General features: G+C 36.1%; 1 protein-coding gene and 1 pseudogene across 5 annotated transcripts in view; both read left to right on the top strand.

Annotated features, from left to right (window-relative positions):
• The window catches only part of LOC105756653 (tripartite motif-containing protein 3-like), a 2,011-nt pseudogene extending 757 nt beyond the window's left edge, over positions 1–1,254 (top strand).
• The window catches only part of WRN (WRN RecQ like helicase), a 127,229-nt gene that overhangs the window by 85,751 nt on the left and 17,936 nt on the right, over positions 1–23,542 (top strand). For 4 of the 5 annotated variants that reach the window (XM_023737835.1, XM_023737834.1, XM_023737837.1 and 1 more), the window contains 8 exons: positions 3,303–3,444; positions 10,512–10,682; positions 10,760–10,857; positions 11,393–11,468; positions 12,255–12,331; positions 18,257–18,344; positions 18,579–18,691; positions 20,844–20,958. In XM_023737835.1, coding sequence (XP_023593603.1) covers positions 3,303–3,444; positions 10,512–10,682; positions 10,760–10,857; positions 11,393–11,468; positions 12,255–12,331; positions 18,257–18,344; positions 18,579–18,691; positions 20,844–20,958 — 880 coding nt within the window. The remainder of the gene's footprint in view (positions 1–3,302; positions 3,445–10,511; positions 10,683–10,759; positions 10,858–11,392; positions 11,469–12,254; positions 12,332–18,256; positions 18,345–18,578; positions 18,692–20,843; positions 20,959–23,542) is intronic. The other variant, XM_023737836.1, reaches the window with a different exon arrangement.

Genomic DNA, 23,542 nt, shown 5'->3' on the forward strand with positions numbered 1-23,542 from the left:
AGTGGTGGGCGGCGGACTGCTGCGGGACGTGGCCTCGCAGCGCCAGCTCCCAGTGGTGGGCGGCGGACTGCTGCGGGACGTGGCCTTGCAGAGCCAGCTGGAAGTGGTGGGCGGCGGACTGCTGCGAGACATGGCATCGCAACACCAGCTCCAAATGGTGGGCGGCGGACTGCCACAGCTGTCTGCAGCTATTGCCTTAGTCGGGGGTATCAGCCAGCAGCTGCAAGAGCACAAGCTAGAGGCCCTGGTGCAGATCAGTGCAGCCTTCGAGGACCTGGAGCAAGTGCTCCAGCAGCACATGGTGACCTGGAGGCCATTTGTGGGGCCAAGCAGAAGGTGTTGCAGTCCCAGTTAGACACATTGTGCCAGAGTCAGGAGCACATTGGCAGCTGCAGCTTTGTGGAGCAGGCCTTGCACCTGTGCTCAGCCTCGGAAGTGGTGCTTGTGCGCAAGCACGTGGAAGAGCGCCTGCAGGACCTCCCAGAGTGTCCACACGAGAACTTGCAGCTGGAACTGGCCTTTGAGGTCTACGGGCTGCAGCGATCGGCGCTCAGTGTGGGGGCGCTGCTCACCATCAGCCCCACTGCACACGAGACGGTGGCCACAGGCGAGGGCCTGCAGCAGGCGCTAGTTGGCCAGCCTGCCTCGCTCACCGTCACTACCGAAGACAAGGACGCGCGGCTGGTGCGCACTGGCAGGGCAGAGCTGTGCACTGCGATCACGGGAGCCTACGGCTTGTGCCTTCCGGTACCTGTGGTGGACCACAACAGTGGCACATACGAGCTGATGTACGTCTCGCGCACCGAGTGTGAGCTGCTTCTCTCCATGCTGCTCTACCGACAGCCGGTGCATGGCAGCCCCTTCTGCGTGTGTCCCCTGCGTCCTGGGGACCTGTCACCTTCCCTGGACAATGTCAAGCCGGGCATCAAGATTTACTTAAAGGAAATGGCTCATGCAGTTGCCGGGGCTGGCAAGTCCCAAATCCGTAGGGTCAGGCGGCAGGCTGGAAACCTCTGCTGGTTCATGGGATTGCAGGGCTTGCAGTCCAAAATCTGCGGGTCAGGTGACAGACTGGAGACTTCTGCAGGCTTACAACCCAGAAACTAAACTAGAGGTCAGGCAATGAGAAGAGTACAGTATTGAGAGAGCGCGCATCTGTTTATATTCTGGAGGCAGGCCGCACTCCAAGGAAACACTCCTTTCAGCGGATTGGCTGATCACATCAGATTACGTCATGGAATGTAATTACATTATATCACATTACGGAACAGCAACCAGTCCAGTGTCTGTCAGACCACTGAGAATCATAGCCTAGCCAGGTTGACACATAACATTAACTATCACAAAGATGGTTTCTGTATAATGGCAAATGGTTCTTTCACCAACAAATAGAATAGTTTTATGTACCTTAAAAAAAAAAAAAATCCTCCAAATAGTTGAAGCATGAGTTGACGAAACAGCTGTAAGAAATCAACAAGTCTGCTATCAAAATGAAGAGTTGGATAAAATTTTTAGTTATTGGGTGGCTAAAACCAAACCAAACCCATTGCCATGAAGTCAATTGCTACTCACAGCAACCCTGTAGGACAGAGTAGAACTGCCTTGTGGGGTTTCCAAGGAGCGAACTGCCAACCTTTTACTTAGCAGCTAAATGCTTAACCAGTGTGCCACCAGGACCCCGTTGGTGGGTTAAGGAATCAAAAAATTAATAAGCTATGGAAACATTTGATCAGCACAGTAGTAAGTTTGATTTACTGGACATATAGTAGATAGAACCCTGTATCAAATAATTAGAGCCATGTTTCTCAAGCTTTTCTACTTCATGACCCATCTAGATAATGACAATATTTATATAGCACACTGGATTAATTTTGCTAGAGCCCAGGTTTGGTCCAGAACCCTAAGGTCTGAAGTGATTGACATTTCAGCACACCTGTTACCCATTTGTAGCACGCTGGTTGTGAAGTATTGAATTAGAGACTTCTCAAACATACATGGAATATTTATAAAAGTTGACTATGTATTAGAGCAGGGGTTCACAAAATATGATCCATGGGCCAATCCTGCCCACTGCCTGTTTTTATAAAGTTTTCTTGGAACACAGCCATGCCCTTTCATTTGTATGTCATTTATGACTGCTTTTGCAGAGTCGAGCTGAGTAGTTGCCACAGAGAACATATGAACCACAAAGCCTGAAATACTTACTTCTGACCTTTGCAGAAAATTTGCTGATCCCTGTACTAGACTGTAAGCGTGTCTTAGAAAGTTTCAATGGATTGGTATCAAACAGACCACATTATCTGACCAGAATGTGGTTGAGTTAGGAGTAAATAAGAGGATAAATAAAAAGATCCCTGTGCGTTTGGAAATGAAAAATAAGTTATTAATAATTCAACTTTCCAAGAAGAAATCAAAATGAAAATTAAAAAAATTTAAAATTTAGTTATAATTAAAATAATATACATTAAAGTTAGTAAGATATGGCATAAGTGGTGCTTGAGAATTTGGTAGCTTTAGATACTCATTAGAAAAAAAATTTAATGAGCGAAGTATCTTAGTAAAGAGGTTAGAATAGGAGAATAAAAACCTAACCATTATTTTTCTCCCAAACACATTTTTATTTCTGGAATACTGAATATATTTTTATTGCTATTTCAAAGTTATTTATTATGAAGAAAGCAATTGAATTAGGTAATTGAACTGTACTGATTTTCTCAAGGGGTCCTTTTGTTCTCCACCTACTTGAAGAATTCTCATTTGTATCAATGATATTTTCAAATCTACCTGAAGGATTGCTTAGGAATTTAACTTGAAAAAGACTTAAATGAAAGGTTTTTAATCTTTGTGTAATATTTTACAGTTATTCAAATTTAAAGTAATAATTTATTGCATAGGAGATTTGTTTTTTTTTTTGCAATGAACCTCTTCTTCCTCTAAAACCTAACACATAAGCCCAGTTTTTGTATAATAGATTAAGTGGAGCTGTTCTAGCTGTAATCCTGCAGTTCTGCTTGCTCATTCTTTTTCTTCTTTTTCTGCCTACGACCCCAGGCACTTCTACTAAAACTCTTGGATTCTGGGGCTCTAGAATTGAGAACCATCAGCATAACGTATCTATGATGCTGTAGAAGAGTTTATTTTTTGTATTTTAGATGCTTGTTCTTGGAAGTCTTTGTCTTTTATTTGTCGTTTCTGAGGCAGTTGGCAAGTTTGAGATATTTTTTAATTGGCTAATTGTTATGCTAAGTTTTTATTTCTAAAGATGCATGCTTTGGCTAAGCTTTAATAACATTCTCATTTAGCTTGAGTCGTTGCTTTTCCGTTGAAGACTCAGATGATACATCACAGGACTTTGGTCCACAAGCATTCCAGCTGCTATCTGCTGTGGACGCTTTAGGAGAACAGTTTGGAATTGGGGTTCCCATTTTATTTCTCCGAGGATCTGTAAGTATATCTCTGAATCACCAGCATGGTTCTTCTTTTACTCTTATTACAGTTTTCTTCAGAGGTTTGCTGTATTATGATTGTAACTTTGGCTGTAGATGAGTGATTAGAAACCCAGCGAGTCATATTAAGTTTCATTTAAGCACTACATTCATTACTTTTGACAAAACTTGCGTGTATCACCTGTACTGTTTTCACATCCCAAGCTGATGCTCAGCCCTGCACCTCAGTCTGGAAGCACTGTATTAGTTTATTACATTTCAATTGGGTCCCTCCCTAGACTGGTCTTTCTTAGGATAATTAAGTAAAGTTAACTTTCAGTGTGTCAAGGGACAGAAGGAACAAAATTGTGTATTTTGGTGCCCTGGCAGCTATTAAATTCTTTGAGCAAAACTTACGGTGATTATTTTGTAAATGTCTAAGTTCAGTACCACTATTTGGCAATGTATTTTTTCTTTCATTCTGTTCTGTTTCCTACCAGAAGTATTTAAAATTCTAAGGAAGTTGTTTTTTTGCTTTACTGATAAATAATTAATCAATTCAGCTATTTTTTTTTTTAGTTATTAATGTACCAGAATTATGCTAACACCTGCAGGTACAAATAGGAATAAGATGTGATCTTTAACATGAAAGAGCTTTTTCTGTAGTCCTTTTGTTTATCTGATTTTATTCCTGATTTACAAATCTATGAAGCAAAGCTAAGTATTATGTATTGATATGAGTTGAATAAATCAAGAGCAAGAGATACATACTTAAAAGTAGAGATTAAAAATATCATTTTGTATGTACAGCTTTTTCATCATTTAGGTAACTATTTATTTGTTAAATACTCATATGCCTCATATAAATATTTTCTGAGTTTTTATTTTGGAAAGGGACATATTAATCAGTTCTGAAATATTTTTAATGAAGTATATTGAAAAACTTATGTTAACTTGTCAGGCATTGATGATTTTAGATTGTGATTGGAGTCTTAAATTTTGTTTTTCAATCACAAATTTGATTAGAAATTAAACAGTAGAAGTCTTGTCTTAGGAACTTTGTTTTAAATGCTATAAGTGATACTGTATTTTTTATAAAAAGAATTTAAGTTGCAAAGGACTGAGTAAATATAACTGAGACCTATAAAAAATCTCTTCTCTTTCTGTCACCCTCAAAACCTGTATATCCCAGTTGAATGTATAATTTATAAAAATTATCCTTGTTTTAATTTGGAATAACCCAGCCATATCCAATGTCAACAAATAAGTGTAAGTGGGCTCCTCGACAAACTTGAACTGGTCACAAGAGGGATCAGATTTCACCTATTATTTGAAAACCAACTCAGACCGTTTATACAGCAGTCTCTTCTGGGAGTCCTCAAATTAAGAAGTTTATCCTTCGTGAAATTTTATACTACCCTTGCTAGATAAAAGTCTAAAACTTTTTAAAAAGTACCACTTAACTGAAATTTGTAGGTACTAACTGTGATGAAAATGAGGCAAGTTTTCTCCCCTCCATTTCAGTGATCTTGGCATCTACTGGGATATTGTTTAAAAGATTTGAATTCTAATCCCTTTGAGAATTTAGTAACTCATCCACCTTAACTAATTATAGGAATAATTAATGTCTTTGTAGATAATTTTGATCTGTAAGATAAGAAGGGTCTTAAACCAGGAACTATTAAAGTTTATTTAAAGAGATGATATATAAATATATAACAAACAATTTCAGCAGCACTCTTTACACATGAGTATTCTAAATTGTGTAAATGATTATGCATCCTATTCCAGGATCTCAATATTTTGCCCACCATACAGAAATCTGTAAACACCCTTGTGTGAATAAGTGATAGGATATGCAGTGATCTTAATTTTATAGATTGGAAAACAGAAGCACAGTCATTAATTTGTATAACCAGATAAAGTGAAACCTCTTTCCTGATCATATTATGAAAGTGCTAAATATTTTCATGGCTGCAGAATTGGATAACACTTTTGATAGATAATTTGACTGTAGGCAGCCATTGGGACTATTGATAGTTTTAATCCCTCATAATCATCAAACTATCTAGACGGGAGATTGTTGTCCATTTGATTTTCTGGAGAAGCTATTTCATCTGATTGAGATAAATTCCTAGAGATAATCGTAACTTTATTTTTGTTGCTGTGTTTTGTTTTGCTCATAGAATATCAGCTCAAGAAATGACTTTCTCAAACCCTGAAGTGGTAGCTGTGACATTCTTTGGCTTGAAGGAACTGGGAGACATGCAAAAAAAATTAAAATGTTTAACAGAAGCTGTAGACTTGTTTTGTACTTTTAAGAACATAGGGATTTAAAGCTTCTTGAGTTAAATTTTATAACTATTTGCTACACTAATTATTGAACATCTATTTTGTATAAAGTACTATACTATGTTTTTTGAGGGGGGAGCTCAAATTTGAATTAGGTGTAGATTCATTGTCTAGTATGGAAGGTGTTAGTTGGGAAGAAATACATATAACAAAGCATAGAAAGAGATAAAGGACGTATGAATAGGTGTAAAGTATTATTGAAGTTCTGAAAAGAGATTGTTAATAACTGGGGAAATTAGAGAAGTCTTTACAAAGGTATCACTGTAGATGTCTATTTTGTGGAGGGTATCATAGATTTTGGCAAGATTTAGTAGGCTTAGACATTTTGAGATGGAATGAGGGAAAAAGGAAAGGGAATGTGGCATTCCAGGTGGAAAGAATTGCTACCCCCGAAAAAAAAAATTTTTTTTTTTTAAATAAGGTAATTAACAGAAGTGTCAAAAAAAATTTGTTTTTTCTGTCAAGTACTGGTGCAAAGATTTGATTTTATCAGAAACTGATACTTTGGGTCTCATACTCTGGCCAGTAGTTAAATTTTCTGCTCTCTTTATTCTAACACACACCCATCAATTAGTAGGTTTCTGCATTCTATGATACGTCACTTATTTTTGCCCCTTATTTTTCTAACCTAATTTTTAAAGAGAAGGAACAAGATGAAAATTTCCCTTTTTGAAATTGTGTCCCATAGACTCTTGGAGCTAGAACTGGCAAAAAGACCGCTTAATCCTACCACATTATTTTACAGCTGTGACAACTGAGTCCCAGAACCGTAAAGGAGTTGGCTCTAGGATATACTGTTACTTGTGCCAGAATCAGGATGAGAAAACTGTTCTCATGACTACTAGTCTAGTGCGTTTTTGTTTAATATACTGTTCACACAGAGTTTTAAATTTGTATTTATAGATCGAATGATCTAGAGATACTAGAATGAAGATTTCTGGTTGGTAAGGGATGTGTGTGCATGCGTGCATGTGTGAGTGTGTGTCGGTGTGTGTAGAATTTTGCCCTCTTTAAAATCTGTGCTCAAGTCCTTTTATTCCCTATAGCGGCTTTCTCATCCCAGGCAGTTTTACTCCACAAGCAGGTTAATCTGGAAAGTTAACACTTACAATTAATGGAGGAAGGCTTGCTCAGAGTGAGGAGTTGTTAAACATTTGTTATTGAAACTCCTTATTGTATTGTTTTAACTGTCTTTTTTTAAAAAATTTCACTTGGTTAACTTTGAATTTCTAGTTGAAAGGGGAGTGTGTTTCTTTAAGAGAAAGATGTTCATTATCCAAGAGCAGAGAGATTTCATTCTGTGCATGATGCTTGCCGTGGAAACATGACAGTGTAAATTTTCTCACACAGGGCACAATATTCACAGTGATTATTGATCATGAGAGGAAGAGATGATTGCCCCCTACTGATTAGAAAGATTCTCATTGCTTCAGACTAGTAAATGTGCCCGTTCACATCAGGTGCTTTCCGCTTATGAAAGGAGAGAGTAGAGCAATTTCTAGTGCGTGGAGAGCTAGTAAGTGCTGATTAGGAAACTTCATACTACTGATGTTGTTAGTTTGCCAGCGGTAGAGTCTCTTCCTACAAAGGTAAGCCACTAGCAGATGTAGAGAGCCATAAGCAAGTGTTCCAGGGGCAACTGACTAGATATTAAGTCATGGTTTTACTTTCAGGTTAAGACATTCAGGCTGAGTAAAAAGGATCAGCTGTTAACTAATAAAAAGAAAGGTAATATTATTGAGAGAGACTTTCCTCATTACTCATTTAATCTTTACAGCATCTCCAAGAGATAAAGACTATTTATTATAACTGTATAGCAGATAAGTCGGAATTGACTCGATGGCAATGGGTTTGGTTTGGTTTTTTTTATAGCAGAAGAGGAAATACACAGATAAGTAACTTACCCAAAATAAAAAGGCTAGTAAGTACCAGAGCTATGACTTGAACCCAGGTAATCTAGCTCCAGAGTCTACACTCATCACAATCAGTTTAATGTGTATGTATGTATAAGGGTGTGTGTGTGAGTACATTCATGGTATAGTAATAAAAAATTAGAACTAACCGTCAGGAGGCCTTTGTTTTAGTCCCAACTCTAGTACAAATGGAGTCCCTAGGTGGTACAAATAGTTAACATGCTCGGCTGCTAACTGAAAGGTTGGAGGCTCAAGTCCACCCAGAAGCACCTTGAAAGAAAGGCCTGGTCATCTAGTTCTGAAAAATCAACCATCGAAAACCCTATGGAGTACAGTTCTACTCTGTCACACATGAAGTCGTGATGAGTCGGAATCGACTCAGTGACAACCAGTTCTAGTACAAATGCATGGTGGGACTTAACATCTTTGAGCCTATAATTATTTGTTAGCAGTGTGAGTAAAAATGACCATGATAGGTCATAGAGCTCCAATGTTCCTTCCAACTCTGAAATTCTAGGATGTTTTCTTTTAAACATTCTAATCAAATCAACCTGCAGTCATGGTTAGCGTAGGGAGCGATTATTAACAAGGAAAAAGGTACCACACTGTACCTGGGTGTTTATTTGTCCTCGTCTGTCTTAATAACATTTTTGCAAGTATAATCATCAAAATACTAAGATTTATACTTAGCTGCTTTAATAAAAAAACTATTTCTATTTTTATGCTTAAGATTTACTAGAAAGCATTTTACAGACTCTGTTAGCTCGTTACCTTTGTTAACTTCTGATAGGTATATCAGAAGCCTGTGTTTTAAGCCCAGTGTGTAGGCACTGCTGAATCTCTGATGGGAACTTAATCTAATTTCCTTTGTGTGAAAGATCAACTTAATTTAGGCTGTTTTTGCAAATCTATACCTTAGAAGTAGTAGTAAATAACATAAGTATATTAATATATATGATACGATTTTTGTTTTTCATCAAACACTTGGGAAAATCATATATGAAAGCAATATATCTTTGCATAAGTATTCATTCTTGTTCTACCCATTTTAGAACACTTGTCTTATTAACATTTTTAATATTCCAAAAGGACCCTCTAACTCTAACGTTCTTATCAATTGAATAAAACCAACACATTCATAATAGAGAGCCTACAGTACCCGAGTTATGTCTCCTGGAACTAATTCCATGTTCTTTTAGTTTTGGTTCCTGAATTTTTATATGCATTGCTTGGTAAACATTCAGTAGAATCTGGATTAAATGTAGAAATGTTGAATTATAGGCTATGACTGTTTGTAAAATTTTAAATTGTATATTGAAATTTTTAGGGGACAGTAACCTCTTGACATGTCTAAGGGATGTGTTTTTGAAGAATGAATGTGAGCTAAAATAGGTCAGAGTTTATTTAGAAAGCTCATACAATCACTCTAGCTAATTTAAACAGAAAAGTGTTTATTATTACCGAGTATTAAATGGCTTACAGTATTGTTGAAAAGGTCACATTGCAAAATAGTCCACCAGGGGAGTTGCTGCCTCTTCTGTGATCAAGAAGCTGTCTGTCCATTGGGGAAGCTGTCACTGCAGCACCTGAGTAGGAGCTGTAACAAGCAGGGAGGCCCTTCTGCTTGCTCTGGGAATCACCATGCATCTGCTCTAATCCTTATCAACACAATGGATGCCTCTTGATCCTTAAAAAGCTAGAAGTTGTGTGCTGGGTTCTTTGCTAACACTTCCTTGTGAAAAACAAACACCTCTGCAGTCATGCATGTCTGCAAAAATAGCAGAGGGATAGCCTTTGCCTCACTTCCTGTTTGTACGTGTCATGCAAATATGCATCTTATTAGTGGAACTTAAATCATGTCCAGAACCCTAGCTGAAAGGGAGTTTGAGAAAAGGTATTTGTAACCTCCTAGATTCTGCAGTAAAAGTCACAGTGGACCTTTGAATTACAGTCTGCCATATTCACCACAAATGGATTAGAAAGGAGCAATTTTCCCATAAAGTCCTATGTTCCTATACTAATACATTTAAAAGCAGTATTTAAGTGTGTAGGATAAATGAAAGAGGTAGTAAAATGGGGAAAGTAAATGGAAAAGTAGAAAGAGTAAAGTTAGGGAGAATCCTCTCCGTTCGATGACAAGAGAATTGCATATGACAGACTAGCTCCCCAACATTTCTAGATCTTAATGGCTTTCCCGAGCTCCCATAGGAATTCTCTCTTCATTTAGGGGAAAAATCCTCAAAAGCATCAACTATATAGCATGCACCTGCTTTACCTGGTATATCTCAGTGAAGCAGCTGAATCGTAAATGACTAAGTAAACTTGCAGAGCATCATGACCAAAAGCAGCGCAAGAACAGCCTTGCGGTGGGAACCGTGAGTCTCTTCACTGCCACTCACTGCTGACTAGCTCATGGGTCACACTGCCTTTTAACACCCACGAGTCTAGTCTTGAGCTGTAGATTATGATCAGATTTTCAAACAGTATTATGAAGAAGTGAATAAAAAATCTGAATAGCAAAAGTTAAAGCTATTCCAAATACATATCCAAACCTAGATATTGTGAAAGCATCTGAATTATATCTGAAATTTCTTGCCCTTATTTATAACACAAAAGGAACACTATTTTGATTATATATATAATATGTATGTGTGTGTATATGTGAGTTAAGTGTTCAGAGCAAGCAGGATGAATAGAAAATTCTGTATATTTTTAAAACTTCAATTTGGTGTTAAATTCGAAGACTCAATATGTGGTTTTGTGTCTTAACCTGTGTAATTAAATAAGCACTTTTAGATATTTATTTTATTCATAATTTCAGAATTCTCAGCGTCTTCCAAATGAATATCGCAGCCACTGTTTCTTTGGCACTGGCAAGGATCAGACAGAGAGCTGGTGGAAAGCTTTTTCTCGTCACCTCATAATTGAGGGATTCTTGGTGGAAGTTTCTACGCGTAACAAATTTGTAAAGATTTGCACCCTTACAAGAAAGGTAAACATTGTAAAAGTCTACGTGTTTGACTAAATTTTTCTCACTGTACATTAAAAGATTCTTCTTATGTTTGATAGGGTAGAAACTGGCTTGATAAAGCCAATGAAGAGTTTCCTCAGAGACTCATCCTTCAAGCTGACGAAGAATTGTGTCCAAGGAAGTTTCTTCTGCCAAGGTTCATTTTTCAGTTTTTTTTTTTTTTTTAAATTCTAGAGTTTTTGTTTATACAATTTAAACTGTACTACCAGTTTATAGACACCACACAAATAAAATGAATAAAGATATGTTCTTGCATACCTGTTTTAGTTTAGAAATAAGGGTCAGTGAGAGAAAGATAAATGAAGAACACTTTCTTGATTGAGAGGAGGTAGCTGGCCATAGTATTTAAAAAGCTTTTTTTCATTAATTAAAGAAGCAGGATTGAGATCAATATGGAAGAAACCACATGTTTAGTTATGTGAAGAAGGTGCAAAGGGAATATGCTTATTGCCACCTTTTTAGTACCTTTACCCGTTATTGATCACTTATCAGTTTCTTCCTGTTAAACTTCTTAAACCTTGCGGAGCTTTTCTAGAAAAAATCAATTTAAAAATTCTAAGTTTTAAAATGGTAATATAATCTCTGCCTTTCTGAGATTGGGGGTATGAAGAGTCATGAAGTGGATAATTGCATCCTAACATTTGAGGTAATTTAATCTCATTATTTTTCAGTTCTAAAGCTGTAGCTTCAGTCACTGAACCATGTGTCTTTAATCAAGTACCAATTGAATTAACGGCAGAGAAGCAGGTTTGTTTTAAAAAAAAGTGGTTCTTATTTATTTCATTCATTATTGGTGCAGCTCTTGTTTTAAAATTTTATATTTTACTTACCTTCCAATTAAAGAGAAAAGTGGCATACATAACAAAACATAAAATTTGGAAAGAGAAGTGATATGAACAGAATAAAATATGAGGTGTATGATTTCGGGTTAAACGAATAGTACAGAAGTATTTGAGAAAATAACTTATTTTGATTCTTTTGAGCCTGTTTTATGACTTTCTTGGCTTGGAGTTTTTAGATGTTACAATACTTAGAGCTGATAGAAAAAGAAGTCTGATTCCTAAATGTTCTCCTTAAAGCTATGCACACATGCACACATACTTTCTTGCTTTGGTTTTGGATCTTAGGTAACTATACAGATGAAGTACTTACCCACAGGCCTACATAAGATAGTTAGAGCACTCGGGTAATGGACAGATATGCTGAATTCAGTTTTCTGGTGAACATTTTCAGCTGTTTAAATACAGTATGCAGAATATAATTGAATCATTTTTATAACTTTGGCTCTTTCTGTGTCTCAGAGCATTCTTTATAGATTTGAAAGAAATGGACATTGGATCACATTTTAACTACCTTTAAGACCCTAAAAGTGGGTATTTCAAGAGCTTATTTTTCAGATGGTTTATTTGATGACTTGGTTGGTCAGAGGAAAAAAAATGTCATCATCAGCTTTGCATCTTATTTCCTTCATTCTTAAAAGTTCTGAAACTTCTAATATTTTATGTTTTTAATGGAATTTTGTATGTTTAAAAGCAGTGTAATTTGGAGAAGATGTATTCTTACAAGGCACCTGATAAAGTATCTTCTGGGAGTAACGTTCCTAAGAAAAGGTACAGAGTTCACTATTTTTATTTTCAATACTTACTTTAACAGCACTTTTTGTTTTTCTTTTCTAAAGAGAAAGGACTATCAGATGTTGGGCTATTTCTTTGGGACAGTGAGTCCTATGAAACAATAGCATTAATATTAATTTAAGAGCTAACACTTACTGAGTATTATTGTTTGCCAGGCTCTATGCTAAGTATTAGGCATTTTATACATATTATCTCATTAACCTATGGGTTAGCTACTATTATTTATCCCATTTTACAGTTGAGGATAACAAGGGCTAAAAAGTTGGGTAACTTGTTCAAGAGCATACAGCTAATGACAGAGCTAGCTTTCAAATCTAAATTTGTCTGTTTCCAGCACCTAAGCACTATTTTATTTTATTTCCAGCCATTCCTTGGAAACCCTATGGGGCACTTCTACTCTGTCCTATAGGGTCGCTATGAGTCAGAACTGACCTGAGGGCACCTAACAGCAACAACAGCAAACACTATTTAGTTATACTTGTATGAAATATGTATTCCCACACCATTTTCAAAAAAGGTTTTACAGCATCATAAAATGGTATATATATGAGCTGGTAGAGAATAAAGGTGTTGTACTTTTCAGCTTGCTGACTTAGTGAAAGTGTGGAAAATGTACAGAAATTACTGGAGGGCTGAAGATGGAGAATTTGAAGACATCAGTTAGGGCCTATGTAGTGTATACACAGATTAAACGGACTGTGTTTACTTCCATATCAGATCAAAGTAAATTAATGTTGTCTAAACTGTTATGTACTTCCAAATGGTTTGTTCACTGACAGAACATTTACCATGTTACCATTCTCCCACCTAGAACAATTTCTTTTTGTGGGATATGTGGTATGTAATAATTGTTTTAAGTAAACAAAAAGTTTAAGTGGTGTACAAAACAATATATCCATTCAATATGCTGAAGCATTTCTTTATTTAAACATTTGCTGTTTTTACTAGGCACCTTCTTTGTGCCAGATGCCATTCATTCTAGGCATTGGAATTCAGTGGGGGAATAACACAGCCATAGCTACTGGCCCTCCCGGAGTTTATAATCTAGTGGGATATACATGTAAGGGAACCTACAATTACAATTAGGGTTATAAGACTATGGACACGCATAGAGGAGTAAACAAGTCTTCCCAGAAGAAGTGACACTTGAAGTTTAAGTAGAAGTTGGTCAGGTGAAGTGAAGGGAAGTCTTCCAAGCAGAAGAATGCCCCATATACAAACACCTGAAAACAAGGAGCGTGGCATGATTAAGGAACTCAGCAGTATGCTAGAGGTGATCTGGTAGAAGGAAGCAAGGAAATGGTAAAATTTAAGCCGAAGATTAAATAGGAGCCAAAGTAACCAATTCCTTTCAAGCACTGGACTTGATCACGAAGGCAGTTGGAAGCTAAAGAAGGGTTTTAAGTAGAAGAGTGACATGATCAATAGGGGTTGACAAACTTTTTCTATAAAGGGTCAGGGAGTAAATATGTGGAGCCCTGGTGGCGTAGTGGTTAAGAGCTCAGGCTGCTAACCAAAAGGTTGGCAGTTCAAATCCACTAGCCGCCCCTTGGAAACCCTATGAGACAGTTCTACTCTGTCATATAGGGTCGCTATGAGTCAGAATTGACTCAATGGCAACGGGTTTGGTTTTTTGAATTTCTTGGCAAATATTTTAGGCTTTGCAGGCCATACGGTCTCTGTTGCAGCTACTGAACTGTGGTACTGTAGCCTGAAAGCAGCCACAGACAAGATGTAAATGAATAAGCGTGGCTGTGTTCCAATAAAACTTTATTTATTGACACTGAATTTTAATTTCATATAACTTTCACATGACACAGAATGTTCCTTGGATTTTTTTTTTTTTTTTTTTAATTTAACCATTTAGTTTGTAGATAGGCCTGGCCAAAACAGACTCATTGATTTGGCCCACGAATCCTTGTTTGCCGAGCCTTGATTTATCACTCTGGCTGTGGAGGGGACAGATTAAAGGAGAGTGAGAGTGTTATAGAGAAAAAAATGCTTGCAAGAGATGATGGTAGCTTAGATGAGGGAAGTGACATTGGTCATGGAGAGAAATAGATTTGTAAGATATGTAGGAGATAGAATTGTTAGAACTTGATTATTGAAATGATGGGAAGTTAAGGAAAATGGAGGACTTGAAGATGACTCTTACATTTCTGTCTTGATTCCTGGGTGAGAGTATTGTTATTCCCTGTCTTAGTCATCTAGTGCTGCTGTAACAGAAACACCATAAGTGGATGGTTTTAATGAAAAGAAGTTTATTTCCTCACAGTCAAAGTAGGCTAAAAGTCCAAATTCAGGACATCAGCTCCAGGGGAAGGCTTTTTCTCTCTGTCGGCCTTCTCTTTGGTGTTCCCCCGGACTAGGAGCTCCTATGCACAGGGACCCCGGTCCAAAGGACGTGCTCTGCTCCTGGCACTGCTTTCTTGATGGTATGTGGTCCCCCTGTCTCTCTGCTCACTTCTGTATTTTATATTTCAAGAGATTGCCTCAGGACACAGTACAGTCTTGTAGATCAGGTCCTGCCTTACTAACACAACTGCCACCCATCCTCCCTCATTAACATCATAGAGGCAGGGTTACAACATATAGGAAAATCACACAGTACCAGGAATCATGGCCCAGCCAAACTGATATACACATTTTTTGGGGGACATAATTCAAACGATGACATTCCCTTAGCTGGGCAACATAAGAGGAGGAACAGAATTCAGGTGTTAGATGTTTGGGGGATGAGGTTAAAATCAGGAGTTTAGTGATAGACAACATACCTGTCAAGTAGTCAAAAAAATCACCTTTACTATATGGGCTTACTATACAGAAGTGAGCAGGATGCTTATGTATCATTAACTGCATTATCTTAAAATTCTTTGAAATTTTCATTAAAATAATATGTGTACATGGTTTTAAAAAAGGTCTTTGGGTGGTGCAAATGGTTTGCATCCAAAACGGTGGAGGTTTGAACCCACCCAGCAGCACCATGCATGAAAGGCCTGGCAATCTGCTTCTGTAAAGATTACAGTCAAGAAAACCCTATGGAGCTCAGTTCTACTCTGTGACACATGGGGTCACCATGAGTCAGAATCGACTTGACAGCAACAAATTTGTGGGTTTTTTTAATGGATTAAAAGCTGGATAGTACTTGTGGGCTTATAATGAAACACACCAGTCCACATCCTTCCCAAACCCACTTTGTTTTTGTTTTTTTTAATTGTGCTTTAGATGAAGGTTTACAGAACAAACTAGCTTCTCATTAAACAATTAGTACACACATTGTTTTGTGACATTGGTCATCAACCCCCATGACACGTCACCACTCTCCCCCCCTCGACCTTGGGTTTCCCACCACCAGCTTTCCTGTCCCCTCCTGCCTTCTCATCCTTGTTTCTGGGCTTGTGTGCGCATTTAGTCTTGTTTTGTTTTATGGGCCTGTCTAATCTTTGGCTGAAGGGTGAACCTCAGGAGTGACTTCATTACTGAGCTAAAAGGGTGTCTGGGGGCCATACTCTTGGGGTTTTTCCAGCCTCTGTCAGACCAGTAAGTCTGGTCTTCTTTTGTCAGTTAGAATTTTGTTCTACATTTTTCTCCAGCTCTGTCCAGGACCCTTTATTGTGATCTCTGTCAGAGCAGTCAGTGGTGGTAGCTGGGCACCATCTAGTTGTGCTGGACTCAGTCTGGTGGAGGCTGTGGTATTTGTGGTTCATTAGTCATTTGGACTAATCTTTCCTCTGTGTCTTTGGTTTTCTTCATTCTCCCTTGCTCCAGATAGGGTAACAATTGTCCTCAAAATTTCCAGCTGGTTTCTCTGGTACTTACCTCTATATATCTAAACAACATGCTTAGACTACTATTGTTTGACTTACCAATTTTAGAAATTTTCATTTGACTTCCTATTATGGTAGATTAGGGCTTATATTAGAAGTTTTGATTATGTTAATAATTTGTTTCTACATTATTATAATTACACAAATATTACATACTACTAAGCCAATGAGTGTGTTGGTATAGCCACCACTTCTTTATTTTCCTTGGTGTCAATAATTTTCTTTCTTTTTTTTCCCCTTTCCTTGGTTTTTAGTGTGCCTTTTATTAATTTTTATTTTCTCCTATTTGCAGTCTCTTTTTGTCTGTTTACTCTCTTGAAGAGGTCCTTGACTTTATATTCCCTTCTAGCTAATGAAATTTTAATTTTACTTATCAAATTTAAAATTTTTAAGAACTCTTTATTGTTCTCATAATGTTCCCTTAATTATGTATAAGAGTCTTGATTCATGGATGCAGTATCTTCATTTACCTCTCTGATGTTATTCATTATAGTTTTTTTGAACTTTTATTATGTGCACTTATAATAGCTTTCATAGTACGATACTTTTTACTAAACTTTTCCCACATATATTTCTGCTTAAGAGATATGTTACCCAGAATTTTGCTAGTATATATGATTTTAAAATTTCTTTGTGAAATAATTAAAAATACAATTTTTCCAACAGTACTTTAGTAAAAGATTTTTGTAAATACTAAGATAAAGATTAACATAATCGTATAATTTTAAAACAAATTTATAAAACCTGATATTACTAATTCTTTGGACTGGAATTGTCTTTCTTCATGCTCAGATTCATTTTATGGTAGTATCTGATAATTGTGAAAATAAAATCTTACTTTACAATGTAGTTTGTGAATTCTTGCAACAGAGAAATTAATAAACATTTCTTAAATATCAAACACATTCGTTCTCTCTTCACCTCTCCCCAAAAGATAGGAATTTATTTAAATTTGACATCTTTTATGTAGGCCATTCTATGCAATTTTTTTAAAAAATTGTGGTAAATACATATGTAACATGACATTTGCCATTTCAGCATTCTTCATATGTACAATTCAGCAACATTAATTATGTTTATAATATTGTTCAATCATCACCATAACCTGTTTCTATATTTTCCCATCACCCTAAGCAGAAGCTCAGTGTCCTCAAGTAATGAATCCCCCTTTTCTCCTGCTCCCGCCCCATAATACCTCTTGCCATCAAAGTGACTCCGACTCATGGAGACCCCTTGTGTGTCAGAGTAGAACTGCACTCCATAGAGTTTACAATGGTTGATTTTTTTGGAAGTAGATCACCAGGCTTTTCTTCTCAGGTACCTCTGGGTGGACTTGAACCTCCAGCCTTTTGCACCACTTAGGGACTCCCCTAGAAACCACTAGTAAACTTTGGTCTGTATACACTTGCCTATTCTAGGTATTTTCTGCATTCTTTGCAATATGATTTTTATAACTTTTCCTATTTGTAATTAATTTATCAATGAGAAATACCTCTTCTAGAAATTGGCTTTTTATCTAGATTGGTGACTAGCACCTTTCAGAGTATATTGTTTGCAATTTGTGGGGTTTTTTTCTCCCTATTTTTAGGAAACAGATGCAGAATTACTTCTCTTGTCTGATTTTTGTTTGTTTGTTTTAAAAAAAAGTTTTGAATAATTCGATTAATCACATACTAATGTCTCCCAGCAACCAAAAATCATTGATGTCACAGAATGAATCATTATAGATTATATCCCTCTTAGTTAAAAAAATGTTATCTTTCTTCACTATGGATAGAGAGTATTTTTTTTCCCTAAAGCATTTGGTTGAGGAGGAGGATGGAACAAATGTTGTTCTTCAGTTTTGTGATGAACTCAAATTGCAGTTTTAACTTTACCATTATAATGAGTGTGGTTGATCCAAAGTGTTCAAAATCCAGGCCGCCATTTAAGTAACAAATTGCCTTCCTTGTATTGTGAAGAACAGATGTTAGTATTGACTTGGAAATATAGGCTTTATTTGGAGGCAAAATAAAAAGTGAACCCGGAGAAAGAAAATTTTCTTTTATTATTTATTTTCCTTTAAATTTTTTAGTGTCATGGTGTCGTCACCAGGAAAATATCTTCCTGTATCTTACAAGTCCACAGAACCTGTTATTTCAGCCCAAGAACAAGAGACTCAGGTAAGGCTTTTGTAAAAAGGCAACTAGTTTGTGAGAGGATAGTTATGATTTTATGCATGCTTAAAATTCTGGTGTCGGTGTTTTAATAATTGCACTTTTGCTGAGAGTCTGAGATAGAGTTCAGCTTATTTTCACTTAAGGGAAAATGTAATCTGAAAGCTCTAAAGTGAAAGATTGGATTTTTCTATGTATATAAAAAAAAGCGTTGAGTTGTTTCTTTGTTTTTTTGTTCAGACTACATTATATGGCGAATTGGTAGAAGCCAGGCAGAAACATTCCAATAAAATAGATGTTCCTCCAGCTATTCTGGCAACAAATAAGATACTGCTGGATATGGCCAAAATAAGGTAAACAATCAATTTGTATATGTTATGATTTATTTTCTTCTAACGTAATAGATTTGTAAAATGTATCACTATGTGATAATGACCATAACTTTAACTATCACATCTGTGAGATGCTCCCAAATTTCCCATGCCCCTCCCACTGTCTCTTTGCTGAGTTTTTAACCTCACATTTCTACATGAATGAAAACCGACTGTCTTTTCCGTGGCCAGATTCACTATCTATAAACTAACTCATTTTCCACCCACCCTCCATGCATGTGTTTCATGCAAGTACCAAAACTCTCTGAATTCCTTCTTTTCGTTAATCATACTACCATGTCTCTGATCACACATGTTTAAAACCTCTGATATCATTTTCATTCTTCTAACATATATCTCCTTCTTCCACTTACTTACACTGTTTTCAGACGTTCTCATTTAAATGTTCTTGTGTGTCTGTGACTTCCTCCCTCTTCTTAGTGATACCATGTTAGTTTAGACCTTTCACCCTTGAACTGTTGCAAAAGCTGCTTAACTGGGCACTCTTTCTTCAGTCTCTCGTCCTATTTCATCTGATATATGAGTACCAAGGAGTCTCTTGGTGGTACAAATGGTTAAGTGCTCGACTACTAACCAAAAGGTTGGTGGTTCGAATCTACCCAGAGGTGCTATGGAAGAAAGTCTTGGTGATCTACTTCTGAACGAGCACAGCCATTGAAAACCCTGTGGAGCACAATTCTACACTAACACACATAGGATTGCCATGAGTTGGAGTCAACTTGATGGAAACTGGTTTGTTTTTTTTGGTTAACGAGTACCAAATTAATCTTTGTTTATCATGTTGTATTCCTGCTTAAATGATTTTCCCTGTGTTAACTTCCTTAGCCTAGAATTCAAGTCTCTCTATTTATGGACTTAAACTTACTTTTCCATCTAAGTCACAGAATTTTGAAGGGTTTGTCTTAGTCTGATTGTTGTTTAACATTTGTTGATGGCCCCTTTTCAGCTTCCACATATTTATTTACAATGTTGCCTCTGCCTTGCAGTTCCTTTGATTCCCCCCAAATCCTTTTATGAAATCCTTTAAGATCTCGTTTTATTACTACTTCCTTCATAAAATCTTCCATGGTCTTATCAGGAAAGTAATTCCTCTGTCTTGAATTCATAAAGGACTTTTAGATGTATTGCTTCTATAGCACTTATCATACAACGCTTTATTTTTTTGTTGTTAATGGTATACATGTTTTAGTATACCATCTAGATTTTAAACTCTGTGAATAAAGATATATGTTCCTCATATCTTTGTATCTCCCACAGCATGTAGTAAGTACAAGGCCTAATAAACGCCAAGTGGTCAATAGATATTTAAAAGAAATTATTTCCTAAAATAATTGTTTGATAATTGTATTCATCTTGATGCTTCCTTTTAAAAAATTGTTTCTGTCACTAAATTTCATCTGAGAGATATTACTTTAGTGCAGAACTTTCTAATGATATTAATAGTGCTTATATCCTATAATAATTATAGCATTAAAAAATAATTATTATACTTTAATATTCAGGGAAGATATTTAAAGAAAAAAGAGTAATCATCAGATTGGCGAATTTTTAGAATGAAGACATTGTACAGTCTCTTGGATATTAGACACATTTAGAACTATTGAGCTAAAAGCCTTACGTGGTTTCCAGGTTTACTGTAGGGTAAACATTTTGTGGAAGAAAATAATGAATGAGACTTTCTTCTGAGAATTTCTTAGTCTCTTAGTTGTCCTCAGTTACAGCCTAGTAATTTTCATTTCTGTAAAAATGTAATAATAATAAGGTCAGTCATAGAGTACAACATTAGATGTTGGCCTGTTTCTTTATGATCATTGACCTGTTTACCGGCTGGTAGTGTATTTTCTAGTGATGGTCATGGAAGTGTTTTTATTATTAAATTGCTAAAACAGCAAATTTTGAAATGGTGGAAAGTAAAGAAATAAATTATAAAACAGAATTACTTGTATGTCACATTGGTTTTGATTTTTGAAAAAAAAATGAAATTGAATATATAACAATTGTATAAAAATGCACAACATTTATTGAGAATTGGAATGCATCCTGTGTTGCAAGAATGATAATGTTTCAGTGGGTTCTGGACTCTTTTTTTTTTTTTTTTTTTTTTAAACCAAAGACCTACTACAGTTGAAAACATGAAACGGATTGATGGTGTTTCTGAAGGCAAAGCTACTATGTTGACCCCTCTGCTGGAAGTCATCAAACAGTTCTGCCAAAGAAATAGTCTTCAGGTAAATTACTGTGATTTTCAGGAGCTCTTAGAGAATAAATGTTTTTTGACCATTTCAAAAGCACGCCTGAAAAGCAACATCTTCTCCTTTTATTTGCCTTTCCCTACTGAACAGCTAGAAAATGAATTTAGAGTATTTCTACAATAAATCAGTTAGTAAAGACTTGTTCATTAGTTACCTAATTTTTGATACTAAAATTGTTATGTAGGCTGCCCATGTTGAAGGTTTGTCTTTAAACTTCAGTAAGTACGGTACTTCAGGTTGATAAATTCTAGCTTTCACTTTCAAATATGGTAGTTAGAATTTAAAGCTGCAAATTTATACTTAACTATCAGTTGGTGAGGATGTCAGCAGCTCTGTTTTTCTTATTGTTTGGCATATTCCCCAAGCACTCTTCTCTTCCAGTGATGCTGTCTTTTGATATTAAGTACATTTTACATTATTCTCTTCAGCCTTAATAGTGTTTCTACATATCCTTTTATTACTTCTTGCTTATCATAAATGGTCATTTCCACAAGAATTGTTTGTGTTTTTTTCTTTAAACTCCACCTGTGGTCTCTATGCTTTGTACTCCAGCATAGAAGGTGAGACAGGGTGAGATGGTGGAAAGGCTATTGGACTAGGAGTCCGGGAATCAGGGTTTTCATTCTGCCATGGTTTACTAGATGAACCTGAACGTGTTCTTCAATTTCTTACGGTCTCCATTTCCTTACTGCACACAATGGAAGTAATGGTTTCTCAACCCATATCAAGGAAAGCAAGGAAATAAAGGATGAAATTAGAAAGATAAAAGGCATAGGACACTTATTAAAAGTTAGAAGAATTAAAAATATGTAAGGTAGTATTAAGGGATCGTTTTCTAACCCTAAATGATCTTGTAAGCTTTGGGCGGACACGTTTGGATTCCATTTTGGAAAAATCCTTCTCCAACTTCAAGTAGAAAACTCTTCTGCATTTTATATGTAGAGTTCTCCTCTTTGATACAGAATGTCTTTGGCAGATTTTCTTTTCATACTGTCATGCAATATATTATGTGAAAATTCCTTATATTTCGTATTGGATATTTTGGAAAATGAAATTATAATGTCTTAATAATTTGATAAAGAACACCCTAACTACCAGCAGTAATTGAATAAGCTTCCTCTCTTTGGACACTTGACAGTAGTATCTTCTTTCTTGAATTGGTGGTATTATTTAATAATGGAAAGATTATCCCTCCCGACTCCTACCCGTTGAGGAGATGAATTAGAAGTAGGCCAAACAATAAATGCTCCCAAGGGTAGTTATGAAGCCTGTTTGAACCTTCTGGATGGAGAAAATGACTGCTAATTTTTGTAGTTCAGAATTATGCCTGGGCTATTTTGCAAATTGAAACCATTCATTAAAGAAATTAAACTTTAATGTTTTATTTATTATTCACACTTTAAGTTTTTAAATTTACTTAAAATTTTGAATTAAAACTAAAATACTATCATAATATAAATCAGAAGTTAAAAATACAAGGATATGGGTATTAAATCCATTCAGACGGCCATTTAAGAAGAATATGTTAAAAATAATTTTGTAGAAATACATTTTATGAAAATGATAATGTTTTTAAAGTATTCCCCTCCCACCAAAGATGTATTTATAGTTGGCAGCTCCTTAGCAAAGTATAAAAACAGATAGACAACTCTTTTTTTTAACTATACATAAAAGATAGATTAAAACTATAATGCGTTAAAACATAAAGCAGTCATAATGAAACCTGTAACAAACTAATTTAACAAGTTAAAGAAGTGCATAGTCCCTGAAGGAATAATATTGGTATAATTTTGATAAGGTTATTTATCATTGTTGTCCATTATATTGTGTATAGGTATATGAGGAAGAATGTTTATGGGCTTTTCTTTGGGAAAGATATTTAGTGTTTTTTTCCATACTTTGCTGTTTAGGGATTTTAATATAAAATTATATTAGTTGAGTATTGGTGAGGAATATAAATGTTCTTTTTGACTTTTTCCATGTCATATATGTTACCTAATTTTAGAACTTGAATTATCTGATCCAAAGCAGTAAAATAGGTTTTCCAAACCTTTTTTTGAGACTTCACCTTACATATGAAAGAATATCAGATTATGCTCTCATGTCAACACAAAATAAAATTCCAGTCAAATAACCCTAGGGGTGGGGATCTGGTGTTCTAAGGATATAATTGGCCCAGAACAGAACTGACTGTTCCGTTTCTGTTTCTATTTGAAAGCTTCAGAATAGCTGCATGTTGCAGTTTTTAGAAGGCGTGCATCAAGACAGAATAGGTGTTTCTGGGAAAGCCTAGCTGGCTTCTCAAACTGGTTCCTCCACTGCGGCATTTGCCATGAGCTAGACTAGGGTTTTAGTCCTCATCCTTTCAAGCTTAAATGTCTAATGTGTGTCGTCACACAGAGTAGTTGTGTTTTGGGGAGTAGACTTGCATTATCCATCTCTGTAAACTTGGTTTTATGTATATAGGTGTGTGCATATAAATATAGTGAATGCAGCTTCATTAATTTATAATGAGGAATACAACTGGAAAGTTTCACTTGGCCCAACCAGTGCATTCTCT

This window comes from Trichechus manatus, unplaced genomic scaffold (assembly GCF_000243295.1).
Source record: "Trichechus manatus latirostris isolate Lorelei unplaced genomic scaffold, TriManLat1.0 scaffold00109, whole genome shotgun sequence".
Lineage (NCBI taxonomy): Eukaryota > Metazoa > Chordata > Mammalia > Sirenia > Trichechidae > Trichechus > Trichechus manatus.